Consider the following 24,438-nt stretch of genomic DNA (forward strand, 5'->3'; position numbering starts at 1 on the left):
TGGAACAGAGTAAGCTACAATTAGCTACATCTCCAAGTGTTGAATCACGTGAAGCCCAGAAGCATGAAACGCAATTGAAATGAGTGCAGCCCTGACTGATTTTCACACCAGCAGCGTGTAAAAACACCAGTCCTTCTTTTGGATGAGTCATATTTCCCAAACCAGCGTCTCTCACTCTTGCCCAGATTTCACGGAGAAGTCTGAAGCCATCCAGACCCATTTAAAACAAACACCCCCCCAAAACCCTTCTCTTCACCATACACCATACACCAGACATGTTTCTGTTCTTTTTCATTCTTAAATTTTTTGTCACCTCAGAAGACTTTTTACAGAATGAATTGCCCAAAATAGTTTCTATTGAATTAGTATCTTACTCTATCATTTTTTTTTCTCTTGTTTTGGAGTTTTGAAGTAAAGTTGCTCTTCTCCACTCAGTCCACTTAGATCACTACCAAATTTACCGTAATCTGCAACTTCTCTCAGTTCAGCCCCACTTCCCAAATTTTATTCTCTCCTGTTTTACTCAACTACTTACTAATTTACCAGTCTTTTAAACCTGCTCTTGTTGGTGAAAAAAAAATCCGTGCTTGGAGGTTCACTAATGAGAGTCACCTCATGACTTTATCTTAGTTTTTAATTATTCATGATGGACTGAAATCTCTACTCATTTTGCGATGCTTCTTACTTCTCTCTTCTACCGTCAATCCATTCATTTCCATCCATTTAATTAATACCTCTATTCTGATTTAATTCTTTTGAAAGTTACACTCTTGTCCCTCATAGATTTATTTTGCAGGAGTATTCCACTGGCATACAGACTCAATAGGTCTGAAAAACAAATCAGTATATTTCTCTTTACTTTCAATCTTGATCCATTGCCTTCTTTTCCTGTTACTAACATTGGCAAGGCCTTGGCCTCTTTAAGAACAAAGCCATATTCTCCTGTACTTCACAACAAATTAGTTGCCAAATCCCAAGCATTGTATAATGTAAAAGTCTTACAATTCATCTCTTCTTTTTCATTAGGTCTACTGCTTCTTCAATTAAGGCTTTGTTATTTTTCTTTTGGATTGCAGTAAGTGCCTCTGAACAGATGCCCCTGCATTCTGTAACTGTTGTCCTAAATTCTACAAGACATGGCTGTAACCAGATTACTGTAAATAAGGTACCTTTCTGTGTTGTTAGCTGTCTCCTGCAAAATCTTCCATAAAATAATAAGGTGTGGATTCCTAAATATAGCCCTCATGCATATTTCCTACACTTTCTCTGTTATCTTCAAGTATACTAAACTATCTTCAGGTCTTCAAGATATTTCCCCATGTTTCCACAATGTGCATATGCTGGTTCCTACACCTAGGATGCTGTTCGTAACAATTTTCAGTTATCAAAGTCTAGTTCAATTTTTGCCTCCTTCATGCTTTTGTTTCTGATACCCCAACATAATGCCCTATTTCCCAATAGCTTTCTGAACCCAATAGCTTTCTGTACCCCTCTCACATTGTGATTCCCATTTCAATGCAACATAATCATTTCAATATGTTTTCTGGGTCTCTTACTCGTTGTCAGTTTTTTGAACGGCAGAAACTAGCATTTACCTATAAATTTCTGCAGTGACCCAGTGTCTGTCTCAGAGTTGGCACCAAAAATATTTGTCACATTGATGAATGGATACATGAATGAATGAATGATATTTTGATTGCGTCTACACAATGACAAGTGTTTGGAGAAGAAATATGCTGATGAATACTAAATTGAGTGGTACATGATTAACCATACAACATTAAAACAACTGACAAAAATGAAAATATTTAAATTACTTTTAGTGAAATTCTAAGGAAGTGAATTTATTCTTCATAAGCTCCATAACAAAATTGAATTTATTAAAAACAAAATTTCCATTTATTTCTACATAAAAAATATACAGCCAAAATGGCAGACTGACAAAATATTTTCATTACAAAGTTGGTTGAAAACTACTATGTGATGTAAATGAAGTGTTCAATCAACACATATAAACAAGGACTCTTCCTTGTTTATATATTCCACGTTATTTCTTAAATATGTCTCTATTTCGATGGAAAAATAAAACCTATTTTATTCTATATCATTTCCTAGTACATAATTACATATGTATTTTACAAAGTAGATAACACAACCCATCTTTGTGTAATTTTTGAAAGAAAAATACAATTATTTTTGTTTTATCATGTTGAAGAACTGGCAATTTACTAATAAAATACAGCTAGTGAAATCTGAAGAAATTTGAAGTAATAACTTAATAGACATGCTGTTCTCAGGTGAGGAAAAATACACAATGGGGATCTGGTGGCTTTTCAAATTTTACTCATAACACTTAGATAGCTGCATTAGTCATCCAAGAGTCCTTAAGACATCTTGAATCAACTTACTGCAGTGAAATGGAGAGAAAAAAAAATACATAAAATCATACTAAAATTACATTTTGTGTGAAATTTATTTTAATGCATTGTTCATAATTTTTCTAGATACTGTGTTATTCTTTCAATCTTTAATTCATGTGTCTCTAGAGAGAAGTTACTGTTACTTTTGAAAATCAATGTTCTAAATAAAATTGTGTAAAATCATCCCGAGATTTATGTTATTTAAATAATACTGACAAAAAAACTTTGTTAGAAGAATTCTAAAGAGACCTGAAAAGTATACGAGTTGTTTCAGTTTACTTTAGAAAACAAACATTTGGTCTACCTTCTACTCTCCTACCTTCAAAAGAAAAAAAAAAAAAGAAAAGAGCTTTCAAACCTGTATCGTCAAATAGTCTTTATCATTAAATAAGCCTCATGGATGTTTAAATTGCATGCAGGTTCCTCATATGAAAATGGAAATAAAACCTTGGATCTCATCTAAAAAGGGATTTGGGAATACCTTGGTGAGGACTGGTTAACATTTTAATACCTAGGGTGAGAGTCAGGAGGGCAATAGAAAGGAGTTATTTTTGACTATGGGCATCTCTGGAGCTCTATAACATATACGGCTGCATGTCACATTAACATATAAAATTAAGTTCTGGAACCCCCGAAAGCATCATTAAAACAAGCCTCAACAAGATACAGCAAGTAAAAGTGCAGCTGGCAGATACTGGCACCAAGCAGCGGCTCAGCCTCACTAACAAAGCATTGCAGGATGCCTGTTCATTCAGCATCATCGTCTGTACCTGCTCCAGATGCATAATTTTAACCCATCAGACAAGCAGTCAATAAATATGCCATTCTGTACATAAATTATGCCTCCTACCTTCTGGAACTGATTTTTTTTTTTTTCTGAGTGGAAAAGAAACCGTTTCTTCATTTTGTTCCATATCACAATTTTAATGAGCTTTGATATCATTGTACTAAAAATATCTTTAGTGTTTCTAGTTAGAGGAATCATCTTCTAGTCATTTATACTTATTTTCTCCTAGAGAACAATATCATCTTATTGTTTAGTAGTAGAGGTGGGCATGAGAAATCATATTAAATGTAGGTGTGATTCATAATCATTAATTAATGTTTATTAAAAAGTCCTAGCGAGACAGTTAATAGGTAAATACAACAATGACTTTATAGGTCATTTAGAAATCAGTCTATTTTCTCCCATACTTACCCTAAGAATTTGGGTAATGCATCCTTGATGATGTTAATTCTGATCTTAAAAATTTGGCCCCAACCATGACATCTAAATTTGGATATCTGAGATTTCCATAATATATGAAAGAGTAAGCAATAATCTTTATGTATGTATGTATGTATGTGCCAATGAGTAATTTGGTTCTTGGATGGAAATTAAGGATTTGATAATAAATTAGAGGTATGAATATCAAGCCCTCCTGAGTCCCAAGCAATGCAGAGAATCAGTAATTTATTAAATGGCACCCTATGGCCAATGAGGAAAGATGAGTGAATGCAAGAGCCAAGGGAGATCATAAATCCTTGCTCAACTATAGCTTCCACAGAATCAGAGTTTTCCATTACTTTTGCCTACAGATAAACACTGAAAAATCACTTTTATTTCCCCACTGAATTCTAAATTAGGTGGGGAGGGGTGCAATGATGGGAGAAGAAATAGTTCTGCAGTTTGATTTCTTTAGAAGAGTGAGCATATGCAGTCCTTAGCTCAGAAACGGAAACTCTGATCTTGTTCCTCTATTTTCCAGATTGATTAAGAAATGCTTTACCTATATTTTAAAGGAAAAATATTCTTAAGGCAACAAATTGTAGCATACACAGAGGCAGTGTGTTTTGCTTATGGAAAATAAAATCTCCTTGTAATTTAAATCTCTTTAAAAACTGCATTTCTCCATATATGCACACTTTCTTATTCATACATAATAGTGACCTCAACCACCATGTAATGTGTAAGACTTTTATTGCTGGAATCTTAAAAAGCATAAGTTACATATTTTGAGGAAATAGTCTGACTTTTTCACTTCAGGATTCTCTCCAACTGAACAAAAGTAGTTTTAATAAAAGCTCAGCTAATTCAGCCTCATAAAATAAACAGGCATATAAACATGAGTTTATTAATATATCTAATGAATAATGGAAATAGGTTAGGTTTTGTTTTTTGGGACAACATTCTTCAATAAGAATGTGAATTGAAAATGTAGTGAAATGCGACTTTGGATATTTAGGCTGTATTGCTGGCAGGATCTTGACTCTCATTCATATAGTTCACATTGGTGTATTAGAGTACTGTGATTTTTGAGTTCCTTAAAGATAGATTTCAGTTATACAAACAATGCAAGTGATCCATTATTGTTCACTGAAAATTCTCACACATACTTTTCGAGAGACAAGGTACTCAGTTGAAAATCACACTTTCCTTGGGATATGGGAATGGAATGATGATACCACACAAAACAAGGACCTAGCTTGCGAGGTCCCATCTCACATTCTATCAAGATACTAACCACTCTGTGATTAAAGTGATTAAAGTCAGTATGAGACACTAACTTATTTCTTATTTTATGCCTTACATACCATTTGTAATTTCTACATTTTAAAAGACAAAGAAAAAAGAATACCTTGGAAATTACACATTCCAAAATAGTATAGTACCTATGAATTTGTAAACTTTTCGTGAAGGAACTCTTCAAATCATTTTAGAATTAGAATACGAAGACTTGTACAATTTCAAATACCTCAAAAAACTCAAAGACGAATTACAGACTTTTCAATATTGAGTTGAATTTTAATTGACTTAGAATTTTGATATAAAAACACATTTCATAAAGTATGACATGTGAAGATTGTCTCCCTGTTTTCAGTAAATTTTGTTCTAATGTGAAAGTAAGTAATATCTCTTAATTTTTAAACTATTTCATGGGTATGACCACTGAATTTCTCAATTAGAGTAGGCCCACTGAGTAACCCCTATCGTCTGCGGTTCTACAAGTATTATAAAAAGGGATTTTGGAACAGTTCAGAGTTGTATTTTACATAGGAAGCCTTCAAATGGAATTGGATATATATATATATATATATATATATATATATAGTAAGCAAGACTCGCATCTGCCTTCTATGAGCACTTTAAATGAGGGTCTAGAATTAGAAGGCATAATTTTGTTTTCTGTCTCTTTCCTAAATCTATAAAATGGGATAGTATTTCCACATTCCTCCCTGGCAGAAATGTTGTGAAGAGGAATGAAATAATCTCTGTTGCACGTATATGAAAATAAAAATTTGTTTATTTCAAATTTTAAGAAATTTTCACTTAATATAGAGAAAGAAAAATAGTTTATTGAAACATTAAGACAATGATCCAATGTAATTTTGTGATCTTTTTGGTCAGAGAAATTTGTTTTGGTTTTGGTCTTAATCTCTGCATTATGAGAGAAGCTAAAGTTTTCCCCTCATATCTGATGAATAATATTTAAAAAACTCTTTAAAAATGACACTGATATCCTAAAAAAAGCACAGGATAGGTAAATGAACATTTAATGCTTTGTTTTTGGAATATAAAACTCCATTTCTCTTGCCACATGAACACTTCAGAAAAAATAGTAAGTGGTATACGAAAACACTTGAAAAGCATGAAAACTAATGAATGAAGAAAATAGTCTAGCATATGTTTGAATTTAAGAAACACAAGAAAAGGCAATTTTGGGACCATGAGATCTTTCAGATGGACTTAAAAAATATTATGCTATAAACATATTTTGCTGTTTGTAAACATAAACACAAATGAATATTAAGGGATAAATTATAATACTATTCTAGAAATTACATACATTAACATCTTACTTGCACTAAAAAACAATTTGTTCAACATTGGGTATTTGTAAAAATAGATTTTTTTCGAGAAGTAAAATAATAGAATCTCAAACCAGCTGTGATGGCATATAGTCAAAGATCAAAGCTAAAAATGTAGGCAATATTGGGCATGGTGTAACTAAAATTTAGGCATCAGGTTTCATTCAGAAATATTACAGAAATATCTTCTATCAGTGGGTAGAGAAATATTACAGAAATATCTTCTATCATTGGATAGATTTAAGTCAATGAAGAAAGAGTATTTGAAATATTAACATTATTATATATCTGTACAGATTTCATAACAAGTGGGCAAGTAGAGTGATGAAGAATACTTTGAGATCAAAGGTGGCAACATCGAATTACCAATATCATCTTATAAATGACACATCATGTATTTGAAATACATTTGGTTTTCTAATGGAAGATAGAGCAAAGGTCAGAACTCTGGAGCATTGAGGAAGTTTTAATATAGCTGAACTGTAGAACCAAAGACCTAAATCAATGTCTTCAAAATTATGCTTCTCAGATTCTGAGATTTCCATAAGGTATATCAAGGTACCTTTAAAAGCCAGTAAATTTACAGTGGGCAATTTTAATGTACATGTGTTGCATTATATTAAGGTCAAAACCAACCACACATGAGTGGTCTTTCTAGGAATGAAAAACAGTGACATTCCAATATCCCCAAATGTCTAACAACCTTTGTTCTGTAATTGTAAATATGTCTATTCACAAATGATGATGATAGAGACTTTCCTTTGATAATTTTTATGTGGTAATTGACTTATACTGATATGATTATACATATGAAATTAGGTGATAAGATTTCAGTCAAGATTTTTCAGTATTTTACTGACTCTACTAGGAAAATTATTCTTCTCAGCCTTTAATTTCCATTATAAAAGATTGTTTTCTCATCAATGCTTTAATCTAAACAAATACTATCTTTAACTGAAACTTCTTAGTGACTTAAAATTCAATTATAAAATGGAGTTTCAGAAAGCTGTTTAACAATAAACATATTTGAAGCTTCCATTCTTTCCCAGTAGTAATTTTGGACAACTCTCTTACAGTCTAATTATATAAGATAAATTATGTTTGTTTCTTTGCTTTATTTTGTTTCATTTCACTAAGAATGCATTAAAAACATTCTGGATCTTTCATATATTTTTCCACAAAAACTGTTGGCATTTTATTAAGTATCTAAGCATATTTGTGGCTAAATCATTCATTCATTCATTCATTCATTCATTCATTCAGTGTACGCACACATACATACACACATAAATATACATACACACACAAATCCCTCACTGCCTCCACAACTGCTAGCATTATTTGAAAAAAAATGTTAGAAAAATGATTGTGTTATCTTAGGGTTTTTTGTGAAGGAAGCATTCTGCCTTTCCACTTTTCCTTAAATCAAGCATTTAAGATCTAGCTAAAGTTTGTTTTTGCCAATACTTCTAAGTCATGTCTTCATGAATGTTCATACTCTCATTATCTTTGAGATTTACTTCAAGGTAGGCCTGGATTTTTATCTTTTTTTCCAAGATGTAAAATCTGCCTATTCTGCATCAGTGATGATTTATCTCTTATGACAATTCTACTTAAGACTCAAGTAGCTTGAACAATTCAGCAACCATTTTTGTTTGTTTGTTTTAGCTTTTCATACAGCAGCTTTAAAAAAATCACAGTGTAAAGCCATATTTATGTTATACTTTAGCCATTGCCAGATTTCAGGAATTTGTGGTTTGTCATCAAAGCCCCATGCTCATAAAAGAATTTGTGGAGTAAATGAAATCATGTGGAATAAATCTCTGCTTTCATATTAACCTCAAAATTTTCCTTCAAATACACAATTTTCAAAAGGTTGAGAAAAAGATCTCTGATTTTTGGCAACCTGCTTGTAACTTTCTCCTGTTCTCAGAAGATCACTGATATCCACTCCACCATTTCTCACATGTACGCACACATGCATACATATTCACACCAGTTTTTGTAATCAACAAAAATTAATTTACACCTAGAGAATACAAGTTACAATTTACAGTACCCCAAGGAAGCCCTATACTTCTCTAAAATGCATTTCAGAATATCTTTTCCCAGCAAGTTTTACCTACAGATAAGAGCTCAATACAGTAGTACAGCGATGTAGAATCTTTAATCTGGGAAGAAATTATCTACATTATTTCACTTTTAACATGATAGCACACTATTGTGCAGGAGTCCCTCTAAATCTGTGAATAGAGCTCTCTGATCTTTTGGCCTAGCCTATAGTTTTATAGCTATAACCCAGATATATATTTAGGATTTGCATTTGTAAGTAATTAAGACTAGCCCTTTGGACCCTGATCTCCAATATGTGCATATTTTTTATTTCACCGGTATCAAATTAGAAATATCACTTCAAATATCTGAAATTATTCACGCTTAAAATATTAAAAAACATTTAAAATTACTTGTGGCTCTGTTCTCCAATGCCACATATATCCACAATGATTACAAAAAAAAAAAATTCCAGTTAAGTTATGGTCATTCCATGGTTCTTAGGGAGAAATGGTGATTTGAAGTAGCATTTCGTCAAGAGGTAGCATTCCATTTCCATATATGATATGATTTTCATCTTAATGGAACAACAAACACACAAACATGTTAAATGTGAAACAGATGCTACAATCTACAATCTTACAGCTTCTGGTTTAAATCAGGACCACAGTAAAAGCTTTGGAAAAGAAGTATGAATGCTTGAGATAAGGATGATGTGCTCTATGTATATTTTATTGACAACTATCCCCTGTGAAATCACTTGTTAAGATTCCCCTTTGGAAATTGGTTTCCATCTACTCTCCTTTTAGGCATACCTGGTGCACTAACTGTTAAAATGTACACAAATGGAGAAAAAAAAAAAAGGAATGCTGACGATAATACATAGAGGTGGGACATTACATAGGAGTGAAAGCGGGAGGGGAACACTAACCATATTAGGCTTGGATGGGCAACAGCGCACAGGGAAGAAGCCCTTCCACAGCCACATTCGCAGCAACTGAAAAGCAAACAAGAGAGCCCAAGATAAGGAAGAGATCCCACTCCCTCAGTATAGCATAAAGACACTATGAATTTAGACAGGTGTCAGCTTTGCTTTTCAAAAGCAAAATCCCTAAAAGCATTACAATGAAACTTCTTCCACAATGCCTTTCAAATTAAAAAGCATTTTATGGATTTAAGAAATACAGAGCTATATTAAATAGTTATTTTTATTTTTCTTAAAATGCTTATTCAGTAGGAAATATAATGAGCCAATGTATTTGATTATGCAATTAATATAGACATACAAATAAAAATGTAAGCCCACTTAAATATATCTTTCCTCAGGAATTCCTGCAAAATTTATATTCAGAAGACATGCTAAATTGTCCTTTAAATACATGTTTGCATAGAACCTATAAATTTAGGAGGGAGAGTAATGTCCTGCCCATTTGACCCACTGATTTCTTATGCCAGTGGCATTATTTATCACAGCTTATCGAGATGTTATGCTTACATGACTTCTCCAATCACCTATGGAAGGCTACCAATTTAAATTTACATATTCAGGTTTAAAAAATGCATCTCCAAATATATATTTGTAGAGCTATTGCTATATTAAAAAAAGCAAACTACATATAATACATGCACTATTCTGGATACTGCAACATTCAAGATTCTTTCAAATTTTTCACATATTCATAAAAAATCCAGAAAATACCAAGTAAATTATTTTATAAAATGCACTTTGTTGTTAGAAACCACATAAACTGATCACAGGATATAACATAGAATTTATTTAGTGCTTCAATGCATTCATTTGTCTATATATTTTATGAATAGTATTCATAGTGATTCTAAGAGAACTGAGAAATGAGCTCAGCAATGATACCATAAACCAGCAGGCCAAGGGTTTTTTTTCTAAAATCTGTTTTGAACTTTAATTACTTGAAATGCATCTACTCTATTTTATAACAAATAAAGAGAAGAAAATAAAATATAAATATAAAACAAATTTGGAAATGCTAACAAAGGTAGGCAAATATTTCCAAATTAAATTTCAATGGGTCTTTTTCAAAGGAAAAGTAGGCAATGTTTTATATATATATATATTTTTCTTTTTTTTTCCGGAAAACTGATGATGTTTTAATTTTTAGGACTAGTAATTGTCTGGAAATTTGACTGTCACTAAAGTGAAATCCTAGTAAATAAAAATGTTTCCTGTGACATTTACTTCCTATTTGTCTATTTATTGTAATGCATTTTTTAAAATATGCCAAAACTTATTTCACTGTGGAGATAATGAAATACAAAGTTACAGGATATCAAAATACTGAAATACTTAAAGATTAGGTAAAACATCTGTGAAATACTTTGGCAGATCTTGATATATTTCTTTGTAATTCCATTTATTTCATAAATATCTTAAACACTGATCTCTTCTATAAATTAATTTTCCTAATGTTTCTTTTTATATTAGCACTCAGATTATGGGTTGATAAACTACAGCCCATGAACCAAAACTAGCCCCCCACTTATTTTTGTAAATGCAGTGTTGTTAGAACACTGCCACACTCTACTTGTTATTTGTGGCTTGTTTAGTGTTGTTCTGACATAGTTGAGTAGTTATGATGGACAATGTACGGTCTGCAAAGGCTAAAACACTTACTATCTGTCCTTAAAAAATGTTTGACTTCTTTTCTTAGACTATCAGTTTCCTAAGATGAGGATGATTCTTTAATCGTTTTATTTCTTCACAGTTTAAACGAAATGAATGACATCCGCAAGTAGTCAGTGCTTTACTGTAACTGATATTAACAATGGCACAATTATTTAAATTTACTGATAGCTATGAATGTGGAAAGTTTGCATGTATGTGTTAATTTCAAACAACACATTTTCAACTCCATCAGTAATAAATAATAATTGTTGACAAATGTATCTATTTTTCAGTGATTAATAAAAAAGGATGATGTCATCTCCTAATAAAGTACAAACATACTTCTAGTTCAGGGTACACTGTTTATAAACTCATGTAGAATTGTGTTTAGGAAGGTAATAACTTCACTGTGGTTGGCCATTACCTATTAGGATTTCATAGTCAGCCAGTGTTCTGAGACTCCAAAAACACACGAATGATTCTAAAAATAATATTTTTTCAGTCCTCTTAATTTGAAAATTATAATAAGATTTTTTTCTTATAGTTTAATATATACACACACACATACACACACATACACATGCAATTCGCAGTAACGCCAAATCCACGAAGAACTTAAACCACCATACTTAGCACTAAGATTTTAAAGTTTTAATAAACTTTAATCAAAAATATGAAATCATGTAAAATCAAACACTTGTGCTACTGCTTTTATCTGAGTCATTGCTTTAGATTTGCACTGATAGTGTCTTTGACTTGTTTTAAGTGGCATAAATAAATTACCTTGGACAAATTAGTTAACCTCTTTGTGTTTCAGTTGATAGCTATAAAATAGAAATAATAATGGATCCTATCTCAAAGGTTTTTCAAAAATGAAGTGAGAATACATAAATTCACTTAGATCAATATCTGGCATATCATGCATTTTGGGAGAAGAGTGGTAGCTTATTCCTCTTCGTAATATCATACTTAGAGTGATAAACTAGATACTTATTATCTCAGATGAATTAGCTTTTTGATGATCCATATAATATCATCATACTAAGTATTTCCATTTACAATGTAGCTAAATAGCTAATTATATTCAGACCGATTCATATAAATACAAAATGGTCAATGTAATTTTTTTTGGAAAAACTCAGTTCTACAAAATATATTTTGTAAGGATTTAGTGATCACAGCACCCTATGTATTATTCCGTTATCAAGAAGATTAAAACTGTAGTTCCTTTTCTATGAATATCTGAAGCAGTATAGCCACCCCCCCCCCAAGTAAATGTTTTAAAATAAAGTCTGAGGATGCTGTCACAGTAACACCTCAGCACCAGATGGTATACGTGTTCTTTCCTTAATCAATACATACTTGAAGTACAGGTTGAAAATGCTTACAAGCCTCAGAGATAATTTAGAAATAGAAACCAAAATGTGCTAGAAATAGCAGCCAATCTAATTTATGTGAGCTATGGTTCAACACAGCACATCTGCATTCTCATCAGTTTTTAGCACCTGGAAGTCTGTAAGTAACGGCACGCAGCTATAACAAGTTTTATCCAAGTTTAAAATAGTTTAGCTCTCCCAGGCTTATAATGAAAAACTGCTGGTCTTTGTTTTAACAAGATATTTCGATTTGTCCTTCGGAAGATTAAAATATGATAACAGAAGCTCTCCAGACCCAAAAAAGATTCAAATGAAATTACTTTAGCCAGGACTTACACAGAGTTGATCAATACATGCACGAAGTGTGTCAGTGTAAGTAAGATAACCTCCCTCCTACCAAAGCAAGGTGATTATAACTCTAGGGAAGAAATTCTCAAAGATACTAGATCAGAGAACCAAGACTACAGGCTATGGATAAATGATTTAAATTCTTAAACAAGAGATCATACAAGCAGAAAAGAAAAACACTAAGATCTTAATAGACGAATGAGAGAAAAGCAGGAAGAGTAATTTCACAAAACAAGTACTTTAATCAGGTAACAAATATTTTCAGTTTACTGATAAAAAAAACTTAAAAAGGGTAAGAAAACCAAAAGGTCCTTTAGTTTCCCCATTTATAAATAACTTATGTTCTTTTTTTTAGAATTTATTTTTATGTTTATTTAATTTTGAGGGAGAGAGACAGAGTGCAAGCAGGGGAAGGACAGAGAGAAAGAGACAGAATCAGAAGCAGTCTCCAGGCTCTGAGCCATCAGCACAGAGCCTGATGTGGGACTCAAACTCATAGACTGCAAGGTCATGACCTGAGCCCAAGTCAAATGCTTAACCAACTGAGCCACCCAGCCACCCCTGTGGTTTCCCCATTTAAAATAAAACAACAACAACAGATGGTACTCAGTGGTAGAGAAAACAGAGTGGCGCTTAGGCCACCCTGAAAAGTGAACCAATCCTTTAGGAAACAATCCTCCAAAACCTATCAAAGAGCAAGACACCACTGTATAGCAAAAGAATGAAGATTATGGCGTTTGTAGTCAAACTAGGGGCAGTCCTGGATGTATCCATTACTATAAGTATAGTCTGGGTAAACCAGGCATTGATGTAAATGAGATAATAGTGGAGACTCTACGACAAGGCAGTTTTGAAGAATGAGTTTCATAATCCAGTGTGAGGCTCTTCACATTGTCCCAGATTCAAAGTGACCGCTTTGAAGTTTTAAAACTGACAATACTGGGGCGCCTGGGTGGTGCAGTCGGTTAAGCGTCCGACTTCGACTCAGGTCACGATCTCGCGGTCCGGGAGTTCGAGCCCCGCTTCAGGCTCTGGGCTGATGGCTCAGAGCCTGGAGCCTGTTTCAGATTCTGTGTCTCCCTCTCTCTCTGCCCCTCCCCCATTCATGCTCTGTCTCTCTCTGTCCCAAAAATAAATAAACGTTGAAAAAAAAATTAAAAAAAATAAAAAAAAAATAAAACTGACAATATTATAATAATCTGGTCCTGGGGCAAAGAATGAGGTACAGAAAATATACATGAGTCTGGGTATATTAAAGGAACTAAATAGCTAATGAATATTTTGAAATAAACAAATTATATTTGTGGAATCTATGATGTGATGAAAATCAATAAGGTATATATAATATTTAATTAGTGTGTAGAGAAATAAAATGGTAACAAGTATTTTTTTAAAGAGCTATTGTTGGAGTGTTACATTAATTAGCATTATGGGCGATTTTAATTTTCTTTGCAGTTTTTGGGGGTTATTTCATTTTATAATTTTAAGAAAATGATACAAATTATTTAAACAATTCCAATTATGATGTTTATCACAATATGCTGTCATTTACACTCTATCAGTTTTTAAATGATGAAAATAATTTAGATGTGTAACAAATATTTAAAACAGAAGAGCTGAGGAAATTGTTCACTGATAGTTAACATTGACAATGTTAATTGTCTTCCAGATTTAAAAAAAATCTTGTAATTCTGTATCTTTTGCATCTGTGTCTTAATTCCCTGCCCTCTTTTAAGACTTAGTACTGATTTCCGGTTGAAGCCAGGCTAAAACTCCGCAGAAATCTTTTGCAAAAACTGAGCGAGGGATAACAAGCATAATTATAATGTATGTGGCTCCCAAACTCTACTCTTCATTCTCCATGCTTCTGGCACAAAGGCATAAAATTATTCCACCCTGAAAAGAAGGTAATGCAAAATGGTTATAAAGAAATTTTTTTTAATTTATTTTTTTTTAATTGTGATTTTGAGTTACTCTGAGGGGAACACCACATCTAATACATATGTTGGGATTTATGTGTGCCATTCAATCACTATTTCCAAGTCGTAGTCTAGACAAATTAGAAAAAGATATATGCTGTAATTTTTCAATCTTTTTTCTAGTTCTCTGCTTTATTCTCATTCTAGAGCTTCTTATCCTTCAGCAACGGTTACAGGTGCCTCCCTATTATCCCCTGAGATGCTTTACTAATAGTCCTGCCTAAGTACAAGTCCCTGGTAGGTGGGTTTAAAACATTAGTGGGGAAAAAAAATAAGAGAAACATCAGTGTATCTCTTAGTCTTACCTAATCAAGTTCTAAGCATTCTCATATCTTTCTGTGAAATAATAAGAAACATATATAGTATCTGCTTCTCAGTTTCTGACACAGAATTCCTAAAATCCTTGTATATAAGGGTACTAAGAGAATCTTTTGTTCTAACATTTATCTTTGACCCCAGTTCCTGGCACAGAGCTCCTAAAACTCTTGTAATTTCCTAAGTGATAAGAGCACTAGGAGCATTTCTCATTCTATATTTGGTCTTTGACCTTGGTTCTTAACACAAAGCTCTTAAATCTCTAGGAATTTCCTGGGTGATAAAAATTTCTTTTGTACTAATGAAGTGGCTCTTGGTGGTTTCCTAGATGGAGGCTGGTCACCAGAAACACCTAGGTCATGATTAGAAGTATGGAATTTTCAGGGACACCTGGGTGGCTCAGCTGGTTAAGCATCTGACTCTTGATTGCTCAGATCATGATCTGACAGTTTTGAGATAAAGCTCCACACTGGGCTCTGTGCCTGCTTGGAGCCTGGTTCAGATTCTCTCTCTCTCTCTCTCTCTCTCTCTCTCTCTCTCTCTCTCTCCACCCCTCTCTGCTGCTCACACACAGGTGCTTTCTCTCTCTCTAAAAAAAAAATTAAAAATAGTTAGAAGTATGGAATTTTCAGTTACACCCCTCACTCTCCAGAGAGGGGAAAAGGGCTAGAAAAGGAGTTAGTGATCAATCATGCCTACATCATGAAGCCTCCATAGAAATCCCATGCCCAGAGTCCAGAGAGCTTCTCATTTGCTGAACACATCCATGTACTAGGAGGGTGATTTACCTCAACTCCATGGGCTAGAAGCTTTTGCACTTGGGACTCTTCCAGACCTTGTCCTACGTTTCTCTTCAACTGGCTACTCATCTTAAAACTTAAAAGTTGTTGTGGAGAACCCTGCTATAACTATAACCTTTCTTTCTTTCTCCACAAATAGCCTGTTACCAGGTTAAAAAAAATCTGATCAATTAATTCACAATAAATTACATACCACACTTAAAATGCCTCCATATGGGTCAAGCCCTTACTGTAGCAAAATATAGCAAATTCTGTTCCAAAGTACTAAAGGATAGGTGCCATAACATTACTCAATGACCCAAACTCTACTATTAGTCAATTAGTCAAAGACATGTATAAAATAGAGATAAAATCATATAAGTGACTAAAGTAAAGTTTACATAATTATACATACGTCAAAGATTTATAAAATAAAGACAAATCCCCAAACTCTACCAATCTAAATGTGCCATATGCAGCCATCCCTCAAGGATAAAAGTCACAAAAGCAAACAAACAAAAACCTACTGACTTTAACTTTGGAATCAGGAACTCTTTTTATTTCTTTCTCTGAAAATGACTATTAGGACCTAGAAGGAAAGCTTGATGTGAGTTATCTTTAGACAACATTTCAGTTGATCTATTTTCCCAAGGTATATTTTAATGAAGATTTCTATATTTCTTTTAATCATTCTCATAGGCCAAATATCATTACAAAACAGGTTCTTTTACCATGAATGCCACAGGTAAAGCCACTGATGCAACTAGAAAATGTTATTGAACATGTTAGATTCAGTCTGCTTATTCCAGGATATATTTAGGAAATCAAAATGAATTTTACCAAATATTAACCACCTTTGTAAATTTTTTTGCTGCAGGAGTGGACACAATAATTCTCCTTATTAGCAAACATTTACTAACAATCTATGTGCTGTGCTTTAATAATAAGAAATTATATAAAAACAACTTTGAAACCACATTATGCAATAATTCTATACCTAGCCACAGATTAGAGCAACAGGTGATATTTAAACCAACTAACAAACAAAAACCAATGCCCAGGCCTCACCCTAGAACAATTAGGTCAAAATATTGTAGCTTGGTTGTGGGACCCAGGTATCATTATTTTTCAAAAACTGTCAGTGGATTCTAAATTTCCTCCAGATTGACACCGCTGATCCAATAGGTACTCAATAAATACTTCTTGTATTGAATGTTGTGTCTTATAACAGTCTTAGGGGAATTTGCCTAATGAATACAAACGGAAAGGTTTTTAATTAGCATATTAATGGTCTGCTGTTAATAAAAACTTCTGAAGTGTCTAGAGGTGCCTAAAAACAATTTGTTCTCTGGTAAGTACTTTAAATAATTCTCCAGAAATCTGTAACCATACAACCATGTAAACCATGAAGACTGGTTTGTTAGATAACTGTAAATTTCATTGTATTCTCTACCTTTTCAAACCACAAGTTTTTTTTCCTAACATTTATCCTTACACGTTTAATTGCTAAGTTTAATGTTTAACGACAGATTCTTTTGAACTTCTATATTTCTATATTAGCTACTTGGATTAAATAGTAGTCATAATATCTCAAAAATAGCAACACTATAAAATTATCTATATTCAGCTTCTCTATTTCTCCCTTGTGTCTATTGGACTACAGACTTACATATAGTTATATGAAAGCAAACTCAGTTTTGCCACAGATTTGTCAGAAGAGCTTTCAAGAAGTGGATATCTTGATATAAAAGATTTTCTTTGAACTGTTACTGAACTGGAGTAAACCAGAACCACATCTATATTTAGTTACATAATTTTACATGTTACATAGACATATATATTATATTTGTATAAAAGAAAGCTCATGCCTTTAATGAAGCAGGAAGAACGGAGATCAGGATAGGGAGGGTCACAGGTAGAGGCTGTGAAGGCCTTGTAGATGTCCAGGGAGTCACAGTAAACTGAACACGCTATGTGCATTCATTCTTATATGCCTTCCTTAATGCTCACTATCAACAAACTCAAAACTCCTCTTCATCTTTCAGGTCCAGCTTAAACTTACCATTTCTGTAACAATACTTCTGTATTCATCAAGGAGAAAATAACCATACCCTCTATTTATTCTTGTACCAATTGTTAAAAATACAATACTAACTGTTACATTGAAATGACATGTGTTACTATTCAACTGCCCATGCTATGAAAGTAGGAAGCATATCAAAGACTCAAATCCCATTAAAAAAGCAAACCCTACAGGTCACCAAGGTCAGACAAATCTACTTTGGTGAGCCATAGCAAAAAGAGGTTACAGGATCTATCAAGTACTTATGCAAAAGGCTGCTCTGGTGCAATATTTTGAACAGAAAAAACACATTTCACCTTTTGATACATCGCTTAAATGTTTTTATATTACTCAAATTTGAAGATTAGATGTCCCTACTATATTGTTATACACTCATGTGTATACATTTATATATGACATATGTACTTACATATACATGAACATATGTAGAAATATATACATATATATGTAAGCTATAATTTAGATATGGTCAATAAACACTAGTGTCTTTTTACTATATTTGGACTACATACTTTTATCAACTATCTGTGATGTTTTGGTTTTAATTTTGAAGCCAGTATCCATCTTGTCAGCTCTTGTCAGATGGAAAAATGTACATTATAAATCATATCACCCTAGGCATGGCCCAAATGGCTAAAGAACATGTAGGCTGAGGCTCAAGGGAAAGGAATGCTTGCTTATTATTCAAAGAAAGTGTAGGATAAGTATTTAATCAGCACTATCCTAAAGAGAGATAGAGATATAGATAATGATATAGATAATGATAATGATATATATAATGATATATAATGATATATAATATATAATATATAATATATAATGAAGTCTCTAACAGGAAGAATAAAGATTTTCTTTCTTTCTTTCTTTCTTTCTTTCTTTCTTTCTTTCTTTCTCTTTTCTTTCTTTTCTTTCTTTGATTTCAAGTCTCTTGATATGGAAAAGACCTCTGGCAAGCAGAAGTGTTGCCAGAACACCTGTTAACATGACCTCTTGGGCTTCTGGTAAATGGTGTCCACCTTTTCGAAAGACCCCTGCCCCAAATTTTGCCCCTAAAATCCTAACTTGCAAGCCATCAGGGAGTGTGAGACTTTTGAGGACAAGGTTCCTATTCTCCTATGTAGTACCACACCAATAAATCACCTTTTTTCACTGCAGAAGCTTGGTGTCAGTCTTTATTGGCTTGCTGTGCATTTGATAGACAAACTCTCAATCAGTCCAGTTATAATCTGCTGAAAACTCAACTTTCTCATCAAGTAGCAAATAGGAAATAGAACCTGGTATGCATTGCATAGGTAGGGGACAAACTATAAACTTTGACATCTGACCTCAAAAATCAGCAAACAGGTAGGGAAAGGAAAAGTTTGATATTAAGAACCACTAAAAATGCAAAAAAAATTTTTTTCACCTTTGTCTCAATTTCACTCCCCCCCTCTTTTTTTTTCTTTCCTATATCCCTGTTTTCTGGCATTGGAAAGACATATCATTTCTTAACTTGTCTGATAAAACAAAATTCTTCTTAAACATTTTCTATCCTCTCACTGCAAAAGTACATGGTTTCTTTCATTAACCTATAAAATTCAAAGTGTTACTGATTTTAAATAGTTATTTATCTGATCACTTACTAAAAGCAATTCACAGTATATTCATGGCTGCACTCCTTAAATTTTTCACTCCTTTTTAATTTTTCTTCATTATTGAACACTCAGCTTATAAAAAGACCTGTACTACTATTTAGTAAAATGTGTAAGTGAGAGACTGAATGTACAAAGGGACAATGGCTAAACCACAAGCTCTGTAGCAACTGACCTGAGTGGTCAATTAGTCAGACTTTATCAATAAATGCCAGCTTCACTAACTTTTGTCCATTCTAAATAGAAGACACCAAACATGCCCCCACAAGCAATCCCACAGGATGTTCCGCTTCTAGTTAGCCCACCTCCAGCTATCCCATGCCAATAGCCTCCAATCAGGGAAAAACTGAAGCCTTCCCTTCTCTTCATTTTAAAGCTTTACACTCCACTGCCTGCCGTTGGGTTTCTGCCAGATGCAAGTGATGGTGGCTGATTCCCTTGCTATAGCAACTTCTTAATAAATAGCCTTTGCTTGTTCTCATTTGGGTGTTTTTTGTTTATTTCCACAGATGAGATAACTTTACTAGTTCAATACAGGAAAATTGCATAGATATATCCTCACAATCAACTGGCATCTTAGTTCTGTTCTGGCACAATAATAATGTTGATACACAAAATACTGAATCATGTTGCTTTCTCCTACAGGATGATGCCGTCACTGGGCAAACATCAATTACCTCCATTTATAGAAGCCGAAAGATACTGTGAGCTCCTTCCGCTGAGCTTTTCCCTCCCAGTCATTTCATTGTTGAAACAGGTCTATCTGTAAAGCCTCTTTGAGAAGAGTATATGACTCTTATGACTAACCTGCTTGTGCTTAGCTACTTTAGGTTTTAATTCATTTTGAGAGAAGTAGAGAGGAAAAACTAAGAACGGATAAAGTTGCAAAAAAGTGATGCTAATTTTGCCAGCTTAAAAAAATATTTTAAGCATAGTAACATTTGTTTTAAACAGCCATTTGTCTTAATGTAGAATAATTTCAATTAAAAATGAGTGGGTCAAAAAAGAAGATATTAATCAAAGAAATAAGCCACTATGTAAGTTCTGACCTATTTAGCTCCCTCCATTATGGCTGTTGAATATTTTTTCAGAGTTGAATCATTTATAGCAGCATTAAATTTATAAGGTAGAGGAGTTAGAAGGACTAATGTTTAAATTTAATTGTTTCACACTCAAATAATTAAATTGTGGAAGTATACTCAAATTATCAAAATATAAGAACTGTGTTTATTTTGTGATAAACATGAGAACTGAATTAATTATGAGATTGATTTAACAAGAAACTAAGTGTTCATTTTCACATCAAACTATTCAAATTCCATGTAAGCACATTTTGTTTTCTATTCATACGGGTCAGTAACATTGAAATCATATATTACAGAAGTTGCCATAAGTTTTAAAACTTGAATATGGGCATGCCAGGGTGACTCATTAGGTTAAGCCTCTGACTCTGATTTCAGCTCAGGTCATGATGTCACAGTTCATGAGATCAAGCCCATAGCAGGCTCTGAGGTGATAGCACAGAGGCTGCTTAGTATTCTCTCCCTCTCTTTTTGCCCCTCTCCTGCTTGCACAGGCTCTCTGTCTTCCTCTGAAAATAATTAAACATTTAAAAAGTTTTCAAAAAAATTGAATATAATGGTAATAAATGCTAACTATTTTAATATACACATATATATAACAATGGTCAATTATGATTGCAATTGTTTTTTATACATACAATTGTATATCAGTGTATGGACCCATAAGAGTACTTATATAAAATATTTGTAATTATGACCATATGTGATATCCCAACAGATATTTGCTTGACCAAACAATGAAACACATTTTAAAATTATATTTGAACTAACATGATCCTGGACCAAATTAGATTAGAATGTTTTGCTAGCCCAGAGGCAGTATAGATAAAAGAATATCTATATAGACACTTATTTAGTATATACTACAGGTGAAGACCTAAAACAATTTTGGGAGAGAGTGATAAACAGTGCTTATACTTACATAAATTTGTAGAAAATAACAATTAGATTACCCAAAAGGTACAATTAACAACTGTATCACATGCAAAACAAATGGTACTAAAAAGTAAACAAATCTTGACACTTCTAATGATGTGTCTTTAGTATACAAAGAACTAAGATTCCACTAGTCCAAGTGGGTAAAGAGCATGCATATGTAATTTATAAAACATGTAATAAAATAACTAATGAGTACAGTTATTGCATATACATTAATAAGCCTATTAAATTTCAAAAATAAAAAAAAGAAATGCAATTAAAAATACAGAATATTTTTCTTCTATTAAATTAACAGACTGGCTAGTTTGTGACCCATTAGGTAGTGTCATACACTGTTGGGGGAATGCTAATTCGTGCAATGATTTACAATTTGTCATTTGTCATTTGATACATTTGTCAATTTGTATCAACAATCTTAAAAATATTCGTATTCACTATCCTTACATTGAATTATACAAATATATTCTAAGGACATTAAAGATTGAAACAGCAACCCCTCTCCCTCATAACAATGACAACAGAAGAAAAGAAACAAACAAAACCAAAGGGACAGCATATGGGAAAAGTTAGACATTAGAATATCAAAGACTTCCTAAATTTTGCTTTTAAAATTTACACAGGAAAACTTTATATGATGATGTTACGTCAAAGAAAAACAGAAAATAAAATTATAAATTATGAACTTAACTATACATATATAAAGATCTTAAGTATGTATGGCCAAACATGAATATTGATTGCCTCTGGTGGATAAATATGATTAATTTTCCTCCTGCATTTTGTCTTGCATATTTTATATAATTTTTAATCAGAAAATTAAGAAATGCAAGCATAAATAAAATACCAGCTAGTAAGAAATTAGGACAATCATTGTAACCATGCCAACTAACTAACACACAGTGTAAAAAGTAGACTGAAATGTATAGAAAAGGCTGGCAGCAAGAGATCTTGGTAAGGTCAAAAAAATCAGGACATTCATGTAAGGAAATGGCCATTAATCTAAAGTCAAAGATATGTTGGAGCATTGCTAAAGCAGCCCAGCAATTGGCATATTTGAGGTCTAAGGAATTATCATACAGTGGGTGAGCAGATGGAAGGAAGCAGGATTGACAGTGATAGTCACTTCAGGACATATGATGTACTGAGACGATCCCCTGATAGACTTCCAAACCAGGTTATTTAGGAGTTCCCTTAGAGTGTTTTCAAAGGGTTGGAGACATAGCAACTGGTTCCAGTCACCCTGGCTTTGGGAACTGATAGAAACAAAGGACCCAAACTACACAAGTTCCAACCAGAGAGATGAGATGTTCAGAAGGACCTTCCATTTCAATTTCTGGAATGAACATTTACAAGCCTCAGAACTTGGGCAGAAAAATATTAGGTGGTAAAATAGACATCTATTTGGAATTCAAAATGCCAGAGGGGAGGAGGGTTGGGGATGATGAAATAGATGCAGGAGATTAAAAGGTACAAACATCCAGTTATAAAGTAAATGTCATGGGGACAAAAAGCACAGCATAAAAAATGTAGTCAATAATATTGTAATAGATTTGTATGGTGACAGATGATAACTAGATTTACCAGGATGGATATTTCATACTGCATATAATTGTTGAAACACTATGTCCTGCACCTGAAACTAGTATAATATTGCATGTCAATTATACTTCAATTAAAAAAATAAGTAATAAATAAAAACTAATACGCCATTGGTTAACATCCAGCAACCATAAGGTTTAAATTAACTTTCAAATGATGAAAAAATGCAAACATTTGGAGCAAAAATGATCTATAATGACTGTATTATAAAACTATTAAAAAAAGTAGCTATTTTCCTATTGGAGCTGGAGAGTATGTACTAGCACTGGTTTGAAATGATTAATTGTAGTTTTTTCAGATTCCAAGAAAGGCTGGGTTTATCTTGGCCATGACATTCCAAATGGCTAGAGAAGAGGTAAATCTAGCAGACCACAATATGTACATATGAGAGAGCTGGAATAGGACTAGATCAGAAAGAGTCAGATATTGACATCAAAATAAATCATCAAGAGGTCCTCATGTACTAGAAAACATCATACAAGTGTAAAATTCTGGTTTATCATATATTTGTCTCATCAAAATTTATGTATAATCAAAGTTCAACATTACTTATCATGTACATATTAAATTCATGCTGATTTGATGATAACTTGTTAGATTTTTACATCATCTTTTTCACGATGGGACAGAAATTAGTCATTTTGGGTGGCTCAATTTCACCTTAACATTTTCCTGAGGATGATTGGACCTGTAGATTGGCTTTTTCCTGGTAATTACACTTGTAGAAAATTAAGAAAACCAGAATAATTCTACAGATTTAATATCTACACTGTTAAAATATTTATGCTGAACTTGGTATCCTTAAAAAAGTAGCATGTGTTACTGGCATATATGATGTCACAAACAACTTTAGCAGTGGGGATTTATAGTAAGATTCTAGTGTATCTAGGAAAAATAATATTAACAGAAAATATTTCGCTTAATTTTATATTTCTACATATTTTTAAACATGCTTGTTTAAATATTTGCTCTGTGATTGGATGTTCTGTTTACTTTACATTCTTTTGTGTACTATTTCTCCATATCTGTGCCAGATATCTCTTTGTACAAAATAGTGAAAGTATCAATCAAAGTATTAAATGATTAAAGTAATAAACAAGCAAAATTACATGACTTCAATTGAAACTCAGATTCATTTTTTTTAACGTGGGCACTATTTATATATCACCTATGGGTATAATCAGTTTAAACCAATGCCTAGAACATTTCTTTCAGGAAAATCAATGAAATAGGCATAGAAGTGTCCAAGTGGCACTAGGGTCACTCAATGCCAGAGGTATGGAGAGCTCTTGGAGGTGGAGAAGAGGGACTTGCGAGATTCGAGAGAATTTTTGAATCCTATGAAAGC

The 24,438-nt window shown here is 33.0% G+C and overlaps 1 protein-coding gene across 4 annotated transcripts in view; it reads right to left on the reverse strand.

Moving 5' to 3' along the window:
- Positions 1-24,438, reverse strand: part of EPHA5 (EPH receptor A5) — a 341,103-nt gene that overhangs the window by 43,840 nt on the left and 272,825 nt on the right. For 2 of the 4 annotated variants that reach the window (XM_047091369.1, XM_047091368.1), the window contains exon 9: positions 9,253-9,318. The exons of the other annotated variants lie outside the window; for them this stretch is intronic. In XM_047091369.1, the coding sequence (XP_046947325.1) occupies positions 9,253-9,318 (66 nt within the window). The remainder of the gene's footprint in view (positions 1-9,252; positions 9,319-24,438) is intronic. 4 annotated transcript variants of the gene reach the window in all.

Source organism: Lynx rufus, unplaced genomic scaffold (assembly GCF_022079265.1).
Source record: "Lynx rufus isolate CCGP_SWC_20201006 ecotype Redwood Valley unplaced genomic scaffold, mLynRuf1.p SCAF_3, whole genome shotgun sequence".
Taxonomy (NCBI): Eukaryota; Metazoa; Chordata; class Mammalia; order Carnivora; family Felidae; genus Lynx; species Lynx rufus.